At 43.6% G+C, this 11,956-nt stretch overlaps 1 protein-coding gene across 7 annotated transcripts in view; it reads left to right on the top strand.

Annotated features, from left to right (window-relative positions):
• Positions 1-2,650: 2,650 nt before the first annotated feature.
• Positions 2,651-11,956, top strand: part of AGFG1 (ArfGAP with FG repeats 1) — a 36,014-nt gene continuing 26,708 nt past the window's right edge. For 2 of the 7 annotated variants that reach the window (XM_053985801.1, XM_053985799.1), the window contains exons 1-2: positions 2,652-3,073; positions 11,630-11,723. In XM_053985801.1, coding sequence (XP_053841776.1) covers positions 2,907-3,073; positions 11,630-11,723 — 261 coding nt within the window. In that variant the 5' untranslated portion in view covers positions 2,652-2,906. Of the gene's footprint in view, positions 3,078-11,629; positions 11,724-11,956 lie in introns of all 7 variants that reach the window. The other 5 variants (XM_053985803.1, XM_053985800.1, XM_053985797.1 and 2 more) reach the window with 4 other exon arrangements.

The following is an 11,956-nucleotide window of genomic DNA, read 5'->3' as shown; positions in this document are numbered from 1 at the left end:
TTAGGAGGAGAGAATGAAGAACAAATTTGGACAGAGAAGCTGCAGGAAAGGAAATACTGGTTCTAGTGTAGAGAAACAGAAAAATATGTAATGAAAAAGAAAATCCAGGGGTAAAACTGAAGAGAAGCGTTCTTATTCATGTGTATTATTTGTGGATATTTTCCTTTAGTGATTTAGAGAAAACACAAACCAGCTGCTTTGACGGAATTAATGCTAGCTGTGAGCTGGAAAAATAGAAAAAGCGGGAGTGGAAGAGGAGCACAAGTTACGTTCTTGCTTGTGGGGAGGTGAAACAGGGCTGGAAGTTACCATAGCCAGTTTTTAGATCTGTATGTGTCAACAGTGTTACACACAGTTATACTTAGGGCCTTGCATTCCTTTGGTTCCTAAGGGAAACAGGAGGGTAAGATTTAGATACTTGATTGTAGGAACCCCAGGTGTGCCCACAGACTCTGGAAGAACCCAAATCCCACAGAATCTCATTTGTAACACAGTGTCTCCTCACACACCCCTGAAGTCTCATTCTGTAGTTTCCTGGGGTAAATTTGCTCTATAAGATACAGAATGGAGAAACTTGGTATTTACAAAAAGTGGTTTCTAAACCACATTAATTTTTAACATACATAATAGTGTAAGCCTATCTTGGCTCAATAGGCTTATCAAATGCCAGAATAATGGCAGAATTGTTTCTTCAAAAAGCAAACTGGAGCCATCGGATTCCTACTGAACTTTCTGATTGACTTAAACAGTGCTAGGATTTTCCCTGGGAGCTCAGTTCCACATTTTACTGACAATGATAAAGTCAATGACAGTGATGTTGTTTTTATTAGCAGCTGTTCCTGTGTGACATTCACATGAGTTCAGTCGTGACACGAGCAGTTGAAACTGCTTGCTCCCACTTCAGTTACAAACCACCTTTGACTCTGGTTGAAACAAAACCTGGCTGCATGGAGCAACTCTCTGCTGCAGCAGGTGTGTGGCCAATCACTGCTCTCTGAAGCATTTTCTAGGGAAAAAAAAAACTTGTTTTTTAACCTTCTATTTTTTTTTCTTTTTTTTTTTCTTTTTTTTTTTTTTTTTTTTTCTAAATTTAGGTCATCTGCTTTAGATCATTTAGGTCACTGGCAAAGGTACAATGTTTAGCGTGTTTCATAAAAAGCAAAATAAGTGAAACCTTCTGAATAACAAGAATATCAACATTTCATAAAGAAGTGAAAAATTAAAGGAAGCAGTGAGAATTTGGTCCTTACAAGACTGGAAATATATCCTGTTTACTCTTAAGAATGCTACTTAAGCATTGGTGATTATTTAGTGATGTTTATTTTTCACTTTGAACAGTTCCTGCCATCCATACTAGGAAAAAAATTAGAGCATTGCCTTCTGTGTTTAAAACTTAGAACTGGTTGATCAGCTCATGTAAATTAGCACATAGCACATCCAGAGGAATCAGAAGAGAAAGGACAGATTATTGATGCTGAACACCAAGTCCTAGATTTTTAACTAAAACTATGAGGAAAATCAGTGGATCAGATCTTGCTCCTATGTGCACTGACGTCAGGGGCACAAAACTTGACCCTAAATACATTGTATTGGGAATCATTAAACCTTAAAAGATTTTAATCATACATAGTGTTGCTGGGGTGTTTTGTAAATGAAATCACTGAAATATAAAGTGCATTGACTTTTTTTTTTAAACATTGATTTCGCACACTGTTGAAAAGTATTCTGTTAGGCAGCTTTGTGTGGAACAAACTCGTATTTTGTGGATCAGGGGCTGAATAGGGTTTCCTCTCGGGTATCAGAAGTACGTGACTGCTGGCTCCGCTCTCTCTCCTGATGGGGGAACGGCCAGCCGGGCACGAAATTCCCAAAGGAAAACTGTGCATTTCTCACCTCCGTCCCAAGAAAGCCAGACCCCGTGGGGGTGTTCTCCCCACAAATCCGAAGCCTGCTGCAATCCGCCCTCACGCTCCTCACGGACCCTGGGCCAGCAGCCCGTCCCCCGGGCCATCCCCGCCGCCAGGACCCCCGGGCACCCGAGCTGGGAGCGGGAGCAGAGCCGCTGACGGGACCGGGAGCGCCTCCGCTCTCGCCACGCTCCGTGACTGAATTTCCAGATTTTTGGTACACAGAGGGACACCGGCAGCGCTGCGGTGGGGACGAGGCACGTGGTCATTCTTTCACGGAGCAGCTCCCGCGCTCCCCAGCCGGCCTGAGCCCGCTGCCCCCGAGGGGCTGAGGGGCGGCGGGGACGGCCTGGCGCTCACCCCGCGGTGTGAGGGGAACAGCCCGCCCCGAGGACTCCGCTGAGTGGGGAGGCGATCCCCTCCTTCCCGAGGAAAGTCTAACTGCACTCACTTTTTATTGTTATTTTTCCATCGGGATTCTCCACAGGACTGACCCCCCGCCCCGCCGGGTCACGCGGGGTGACTCGGCCCCGCCGGAGGCGCCGCCCCGGGCCGGGGTCGCGGCGCGAGGGGACCGAGAGAGTGTAGTGCGTCCTCCCACGCGACAGGGGGCGCTGCAGCCGGCGGGCGCGCAGGGCTCCGCCGCCGCCGCCATCTCCTCGCTGAGCTCATAAAGGTGTCGCGCAGGTTCCGCCCGGGCTCGTCATTCCGCCGCCCCGGGCCCGGTGCCGCTGCCGCCGCCGCTGCCTCCCCCGAGCCGCGGCCCCCGCCGGCTCCCTCCCTCGCGGAGCCGCCGGTCCGCGTCAGCGGCCACCGCGCTCCCGCACCGGCCCGCCGCCAGGCGCCGGTTGTGCCCTCCCCGCCCCTTCCTCCCCTGTCTTCCCCTCACCCCCCCGCCCGCCCGGCCCCTCTCCCGCCGGCCGAGCCCCGGAGCGCCGCCGCCGCCGGGGTGTGAGCGGGGCCCGGCGCCGTGCCGGGCCGTCCCTCGCCGGCGGGGCCATGGCCGCGAGCGCCAAGCGGAAGCAGGAGGAGAAGCACCTGAAGCTGCTGCGGGAGATGAGCAGCCTCCCGCCCAACCGCAAGTGCTTCGACTGCGACCAGCGGGGCCCCACCTACACCGACATGACCGTGGGCAGCTTCGTGTGCACCTCCTGCTCCGGCATCCTGTGAGTGAGTGCGGGAGAGGACCGCCGGCTCCATCCCCCCGGCAGCGGTGACCTCCGCCCCCGGCCGCCGGGGCACGCGTCCGCAGGGCGGCGGCGGCCGGGCGGTGCAGCCCCGCCGCGGGTCTCGCAGCGCCGCCGCTTCCCCTGCGCTCGCCCTTCCTGTTGCCGGCTTAGCCACGTCGGAGGGCAGGGGCCGGGGGCTCTCCCGGGGAAGGGAGGGAGGCCGGCGGGAGGCTTTCCCGGGCGCGTTCGCTGGAAATCCCCGTCGGAGCCCCCGGTGCGGAGGTGGCCGCCGCTGGCAGGGTGTGCGGCGCTGGGGCGCACGGCAGCCCCGCGGCCCGGAGATGATCCTGGGGAGGCTTCTCCGGCACGTAGGGGGAGCCCGCACGGGCAGCCGGAGCACCACCACCCCACAGACGTGTCGGAGGGGTGGTCAATTAAGCAAGTGTGCGACAATACTTGTGGAAAGGGAAGGGGCACGTGGATTAACAGTTCATGACAGTGACAGCCTTGAAGATGCGGAGATACTAACCCTGTCGTGAATGCGTTTACAGATATTACTTAAAGGTTAAGTTAAACCACCAGCATAGCTTTATGTGCATCGAGTTCTGCGTGGTGGTAGTTTGTAAGACAACCCTTTAACCTCTGTCTCAGTCTGTGAACTCCAGCCCTAATGGTTTAAGAGACTTGATCAGAAAAGTAGAAGCTGGTTGGGGTTTTTTGACTTTTTACATCGACTATTTCCTACAAACTATATATATAAACCTTGGAAAGGGATTGGCTCTGATAAAGTGATTGCATTTTTCCTGTTCCTCATTCCTGTATGGGCCTTCCCACTACTCCTCCCTTTTCCACCCATCCTTCCCAGAGATAGTGTGTATGAAACTAAGAGTTGAGGTCAGTCAGTTGTGAATTTCAGTCAGATATCCATAATTTGGGGGAAAGACTCTGCTGTGTTCAGTGCTGATGTCTCTTTAGCTATATCTGTTTGCTTCTATATGATTCTGTAGCATTGTGCTAATGGAATGGAGCAGAATCGCAGTAACCAAAGAAGTAATAAATAGTATGTTAGAGGATACAGATTGGTGTTTATCAAAGGCATTTGAAACCCTGAACTAACTTCTGTCCCCTTAATACCCCAAACAGCCCTTCCAAGTAAGGTCTTGTGTTTTAGAGCAAAGTTGGTAATTATGTTGAAATGCAAAGCAAATGTATTAGTTCTTTGCTGAATTTGCATGGAACAAATTGCCTTTTATACTAATAGACAGCTAATTAGACTTGGAGTTCTTCTACTTCATGTAGGCTTCTGAACAGACTTCATGCAAATACAGAAAATACATTTAAGTTGTGAAATTGAAAAGAGACTCTAGTTTTTCACACAAACATGCCACTCAATCAGCTAGCTCTGGCTATTGTTTGCTCTCTTAGCAAACTGTTATTTGTGCTGGTATGTGAAACTATTTTAAGCTACTGCACTGAGCTTATTTAATGGTTGCACATGTTTTAACTGAGTTAAACTGAGTGTGTGGTAAAGTGTGTGTGTGCACACCATAAGAGTGTTTGTCTTTTATTTTTCAGGCTTCTTAACCTTAATAGATCAGTATATTGTGAATGCTGCTGAGATGCCTAGCGTGGGTTCAGAAGAGTCTGATCCTTTTATCTGTTGGCTGGGAGGGATGGACTACTAACATAGTCCAATTTACAGCAACCAAAAGGACCTTCAGGCAGTGAAACAGCTCATAAACAGGGGACAGCTGCCACTTGGTGTTGGCCATCATTTGGATGTTACCATGCTTAAAGGAGGAAGACTGTCTGCAAAAACATGGTTAATGTATTGGTATTCCAATAAAATGCAAGTGTTTTTTTCATTCTAAATATGCAGTGTTTTTGTCTTGCTGCAAAAAAGCAACCACAAACAACGTGTTTGGTTCTTACAGTTAGTAACACCTACACTTACAGCTGGAGTAAATGACTATTAAGAGGACTTAAAGTTTCCCTCTAAAATAAGTTTGGACTCATTCTTTCATGTCAGTTTGGAAGAACTTCCAAACTGATTGTGTCTGCAGGATCATTTGCATTGGTTATCACCTTATAACCTATCCAGTGGCATGTTTATTTGTTAGTGATGAGACTTGGTATAGGTCCTGTCTGTTTCATAACTAGAAATTTATTTTTAACACTTCTGTCAGAGCAGTTCTTCAAATAACTTGTTTATTTCCAAATGCTATTCACTGTAGAATTTTACAGTGTAGGGAAATGACTTTGGAACAAGCAACGTAATGGCAAATATAAAAGTACTGCTGCTTCTATAGTTCTTAATGGCTGTTTGCGTTCTGGCTCATGGTACTTGCTTTACTGTAAGGTTTTAATAATCTTAGTACTTTATCTTGTTTATGTGCTGTGTGAATGACTTGCATTGCTTCTTGTTTTAATTATTTTTTTCTAATCTGGTACAGGAAGTATTCTTGGAGTCAAGTACGCTAGTTTTTTCAAGTATGAAGTGCCCAGTGCAAGATTAAAATACTAGTAGATTAAAAAGTCTCCTTCAGAAAGGTTTCTCAATTAATTAAAAGTGATTGCTAACATCAGTATCATCTTAAATAAGCATGTTATTCTAGATACAGTAAACTCTAAACCCTTTAAAACTGAAATATAACTTTTTTTTACTAGTTTTCTGATGTGTTTATTCATTATCCTGGCAAGGACTGTCTAGTCACATCCAAAATCTTATTCTGGATCCATCCTGAATTTCCTTTAAGTATTTCACATGTATCAAAAGAGTGATGCTATGTATTACTAGATTTAGCTTTAAAAACCTACTATTCCCTCTACTGTTTCCCAAAATAGTATGTCTAGCTTTTTCATATGCTGCTAAAAACAGTGACAGAACTAGTGGCTTTGCTAAAAAGATCTGTTTCTGACTTAATGTTGAAGGTGAGTCTTGTCAAGTCAGAGGTGTGGATGACAGGAGGTTTTTTTCTATAGTATCTGGGGTTTAAGTGACCAGGCTTACCAGAGCAGAAGTTTTGCTGTGCAAAATGGTGCATGTAGGAGAAAGTTCATGCACAGTGGTATGAATTTGCTTCCTCTTAAAATAGTTCCACTTGTCCCCTTTGTTTAAATTCTTCACGTGGGCAAAAAAAAGTGTGCTAGCATCACACGAGGTAATTCAACTTTTTGGTGTTGTACAAGGATATAGGATATCTGGAATTATACGCAATTTCTGCCCTGAGAGTGGGAGGAGATGCTCTGGAGGAGCAGTGTGCTCAGGTCAAGATTAGAGTCATACACCACGGCAAGATTTCTTTCTATTACAGCAAACCTGCATCTTGGGAAATGTTGGCAGGGAGATTATTTTGGTTTGACAGAAGTCCTTTGATTCAAAGGATTATGTTGGTAGCTATGACTATTGTTTTCCTGGATGCTCCCATGTGGCCTGCTGACAGTGACATCCTTCCCTTTGTCTTATCAAATGCCTCTCTGCCTCGTATCTCAGCTGTCTGTACATCTCTGCTTTCAAGTACTTCTGTAGCACTTGCAGTCAGACCACTCCCAACTTTGATAAAAAGAACATGTTTTTCAGTTCACCAGCGGAAAATGTCCCTGTTTAACAGTCTGCTTGCACACGTTTTATATTATATATTTTTTTTTATTTAATCTTGACTCTTTTTTGTATCTGCTGATATGGTAATTAAGGCACTCCTATCCTTTCTCTCACTGCCCTTTTAACTCCTGCCCAACTTACTTAGAAAGTCTCTTGTTCAGCAACAAGGAATGTTTAGAACATAATAGGTACTTTGAGAAATGCTAAAGCCCTTTTATGCTATTTTTTTACAATTGTTTGCCTTCTTCTGGCTGCTCATAATGCTCCTAGTTGAAATTTTAAATTTAAAATTTTCATGGCTAGGGGACTTCTCTATCAGCCAGATAGAAGTATTTCAAATAGTCTGCCATCAACAAACAGTAACAAACTATAACATGTCTGTGCACTGGTGATAAGTTCTTGTGCTTTCCCTAGAAGAAGTTTAGCAGAAATTAAAATAGTCTAAAAAAACAGTGCTAGAGTGAAGGTGGTTGAGTTAGCATGACTTTTCAGTCCTTTTTTTCCTTTGGAGCATGTTTGGAAAATGACTCCACGTGTTCTGGGTCCATATGTATATAGATATTTTTTTTTTTAAGGGTATTTTACGTGTTACTATATTTCTTGTTTTCAGTTGCAAGGCAGGAGAGCAAAGGAAATGTGTCTATACCACAGTGAACACTATGCAGTTCAGAAAGAATGTTTGGTTATTTTTTAAGAAAAAACCTAAATTAACCTTAACTCTGCTTCAAAATGTCTGTATGAGTTGTCTGCTATTAAAAATAAATGAGCCTGTGAGATGGTGGAGGGTCTCCAGGGAGGTCTACAAGTATCAGGAATGGCCAGTGCTGCTTATATTCCTTTTTGCTAATTACAGTAGCACAGAAATAATAATGAATGCTGTGACACTGGGTTTTCTGGTGCTTGTTTTCTGGACATCTTGAGTGTGTGGGGTGCTCTATGATGGCTTGGTATTTGACTTGCCTCATTAACTTCCTGCATTTTAGGGGATCAGATTTTGCTGGCTTAGGTTTGAGATGGTGTTAAAATCTGATCCAGAGGACATTAGCAGTGTTGAGCAGCAGTCTGCCCACCATTCCTCCCAGGAAAGGGTCCCTCTGTTCTGCCAGAGCTCACTCTTCACATTTCGCTCCCCTCCCAGCCCTAGCCCTTGCAGTCAGCTGCTCTGCCAACAATCACAAGTTCAACTATAATTTGCTGCTAAATTATGTTAGAAACAAATATCCACTGCTTGTTGACTGTGTTTTGAATGTTTAATGTTTCAACTGCCAGACTGCAGAATCCTGTGTCAGTGGCCTTAAAGCTTCCTTTGTTTGTGAGAGCACCAGTTTAACAATGCCCTCTGGAGAACAGAGGTCTCATGTTCTCTGAAGCTGCCCCTACACTAAGCTGTGACTCAGTGAGGGTCAGTGGAGGAGACTCTCTGGGCTGGAATCTCTGGTCACAGTGCTCTTCCACAGAAATAATCGTCGCTGAGCGTGAAGAAGTTGGCAGTGATGAGTGGGATCTCTGTGTGGGATGTTCTAGCTCTGGTGTGCTGGATAAGTGCAGATGGCAGAATTGTCTTACTCTGTCATCCTTCCCCAGGGCCTCTTGGGAGGAGAGAGCTGCAGTCTGGTTTAAGTGCTGAGGTAGCGTTTGATTGCTGCCTTCCTCAGGAGCTCTGTTCTAGGGAAGGGAGGAACTAGTACTGCTGCACAGGGGCAGGTTGCAAATACTTCTTCAGGGTCAATTTAAATTTAGGCATGGATAATTTGCACTAAGGGACTGTAATCCATTCTGTCCCCTGTTAAATAGGGAGTACTGTAAAGCATTAGAACTGCGTGAAACACTTGTCAAATACTGGAAAGAAACATTTTTTCTTATGAAAAAGGAGATTTGTTAATTCCTCATAAGGGATAATTGTATTTGGCTGTCTACCAATATGCTTCCCGCATATGTGGATGAGGTGTTTGTGAATCATTTCGGTCATTAAATAGTCTCTGTAGGTAAAGAAGGCTTGGTTCTTGAATCCTGTTTCAAAAATTGCACAATTGCTCTAAGGAAATTCCAGGCAATTCATGGATGTTAGTAAGAAATCATAAAAAAATAGAGTTTGCTGTTCTAATGGTAGAACCAAAGTAATTTATCTAAGGAAGATAATGCTTGGGCTGTGTTTGTGCTCAGCTTCTTGTTTTGAATTCCTTGTTCCGGGCTGACTTCTTAGGCTGCTTTAGCATAAGAGGAAGCTTTACATAGGTTCCCTGCATCGTTTGCCATATTCAATGGACATAAATACTTGAATGTACAGTATTGCAGCTTTATAGTTTACTTTAGATTATGGCTGTTAAAGTTTTGTTCAGAATTTCCAGTACTCCTGGACCACTGACGTGGTGCTGTGCTCTCTTTCATCCTGCCAGACATCTGACACCTCTGTGTGGTGATCTGATCTCTAGAGGGGATGTCTTCCTTCTTTTAGCAGGATGGTGTAAGAGAAATGTGAATTCCTCTTATCCCATGTGGATATAGTGTGTATATCAGGAAACCTTATATGTCTGAACTCTTCACTGGAGAGAGAGGCATGAAGGAAGTCTCCGGTGAGATTTAACAAAATCTTATCTAGGCCTCAACCACGTTTAATATTGCTATTTAATAGAGCTGAAGATACTGAAGATAGCAATGTTTGTTGCTGTAAATGCTCTGAAGAGCCCTGGTAAATCAGTGTGGAGTAGGTACGTCTTAAAGAACTTGTCAGTGCCTTGAAATGGCAAACACAGGTACAACAGAGCACTTAAACTGTACTTACTGCAAAAAGGAATTTCCAGCAGGAGCTAGTGGGAAAGTTGAGATGTACTGCCTGTGCTGAGAAACATGTGTATGTGTTAGTGAATAGCTCTGGCTTTTAAATAGTCATTAAATAGTTTACAACTACCTAATTGTGCTGCTATTGTAATTACTAGGAGGAGAGTAAATTGAACAGACTAAGGCAGACAGAACTGCTTTTATACTTACTGTAAAAGCAAGGGACAGTAATTGTCATATAACATTTGATGGAGCAGATCTATGTGAAGTGCCAGGTGGATGCCAATTTTGTTTCTATGCTGTCACTCAATATGTGATGCTACAAGTGCCATTTAGTGAAATGTAATTACTTGCATGCGCAGACTGAGAAGGTGTTTCTTTTAAAAGCCAAAAATAAGCAAAACCTAATCCTAGCACCAGCTCTGAAACAATGAATTTTAACTGCATAGAACTCCTACAGGTTTCTTTTAAATTACATCATCTTAAAATAAGTACTTACTTTAAAAAAATCTTAGATAATACTATAGTATTTTAATAAATGTAATTTATTTGTGATGTTGATGATACAGGTAGATGAAAGATGTTAAATTGGTAACTTTTATTAAAATGTTACTGCTTCGTGTTCTAACCCATATTCAACTTCTTATTAAAAATGTGGAGTTCTTTAACACAGGATCAGAAATGTCTTATGGGTACGCTTGAATTTAGATGTGAAGGTGAATTTCCAAGCTAAATGCACAACAGTCTTTTTCTCACTAGACTTACTTGGAAAACTTGAAGTGCTAAAATTTTTCTGCCAAAGTTGAATATAGTGTTAGTATTTGGAATATCTGATTTTTGTCATAGGCTGTTCTGATGGATAACAATTTAATTTATAGTTAATATTCTTGGGATAATCATGGAGTTTAAAGAAAACCACTGGCTGTCCTAAATTAGATGTCAGTGTTGTTAGTTTTATTTTTATTCTTAAAAGCAGTCTGAACCAAATTTAGAATTGAAAGTGTAGGGACAAATACAAGCAATACAGCTATCAGTTGATTTTCGTAGCGATTTGTTAGGCATATATTACATCCCTGGAAAGCTTCTTTGTGCTTTGATATCTCATGGTTAATGTATATTAGCTGCTTTTGAAGATGGTATTTCAGAAATCCAGGCCTGATGAACCTGAGTGTTAAACTGGCCCCTGGTATTTCTGGGTGAGTGTCTCCACTGCCTGGCACATGTGGGATGGGACATTCTTGAATCCATTGGGCAAAGCACAGACTGGGTTTGACTGGAAGCAGTTCTGGGCAAAAGCAGTAGTTAGCATGTATTTAAAGAAGGAGTTGGAAAAGAAAGCAAGCTTTTCCTTACCCTGGTGCTCTTGCTCAGCACATTTTCTCTCTGTGCTTGCAGGCTGTGACTGAACTGGGTTTGACAATGTCAGGCTGTGGTGGCACAGATGCCTGGTGTACTGCTGGCCCTGCTGCAGCAGCCTGGCATAGGTGTGAGAGTGGTGCCAATCTGGGCTTAAGGCAGAGCTGCTCACCTTTGGAGCTGTGGCATTAGCAATGGTATCTCTCATTTGAGAGCACACTAAAACCAGTGTCTTTTTGCTTTTGTTCTGGTTACTTCTGTAGTGTTCAGGAAGAGGAGTAAGCCCCTGTGCAGGGGCAAAAAGTAAACTATAAAAAGATGCTGTGAGGAAACAGGAAATGTAGGTTAAAGCAAGACAGAAGTACCGAGCTGGGCAGTTTAGCTTGAAGAAATCTAGTTACTGTGTAGAAGTTGTAATAAGAGATAAAAGTGAGGAAGGAGTTGGAGGGAAAGGAAACTACAACCAAGAAACCCAAGAGTGAGAGACAAAAGGTAGAGGCAAGGGTGAAGCAGATTAGGATTTTAAAAAAAAGTCTGATTTTCTTTTCTTAAATTTGCATAGAAAGTGCCTGAGTGACTTTGCATGAGCGCTTGTGAATATTGGTCTTCCCTGAAGTTCTATTATTCAGCTTTGTATATTGAGTGTTGCTTTGAGAAGAGCTTACACAGCCTTAAGTTATATAGCAGTACGAAGAATGAGTGTGCTTTAGAGAGAGATTGCTCCTGATTTTAAAACTGACTGACTTCTAGCTGTAGTGTTAAACGTGATTGTATGATGACAAATTTCCCAAATGCTGAATACCTCTTGCTTCTTTCAGGCGGGGCTTGAATCCACCCCACAGAGTGAAGTCGATTTCAATGACTACGTTCACACAACAGGAAATAGAATTTCTGCAGAAACATGGAAATGAAGTAAGTGTTACTTGGAGAATAAAGTGAGTTTGGCACTTTAGTATTAAAGTTGAAAACACTACGTAAAGAAAACTTTGGGTTTTTTGTTTGGTGTTTTTTTTTTTTTCGCAAAAGCTAGACAGAAGTCTTTTGAAGCCAACGTTGTTTGAAATGAGACTTCTGAAGAACTTGTCTCATTGGGTAGCTGATCATCATAATGTTATTGCCCAACCCAGACAATCCAGATTCACATG

Source organism: Vidua macroura, chromosome 10, assembly GCF_024509145.1.
Source record: "Vidua macroura isolate BioBank_ID:100142 chromosome 10, ASM2450914v1, whole genome shotgun sequence".
NCBI lineage: Eukaryota > Metazoa > Chordata > Aves > Passeriformes > Viduidae > Vidua > Vidua macroura.
The sequence above is the reverse complement of the archived record's forward strand: the minus strand, read 5'-3'. Positions and strand labels throughout refer to the sequence as shown.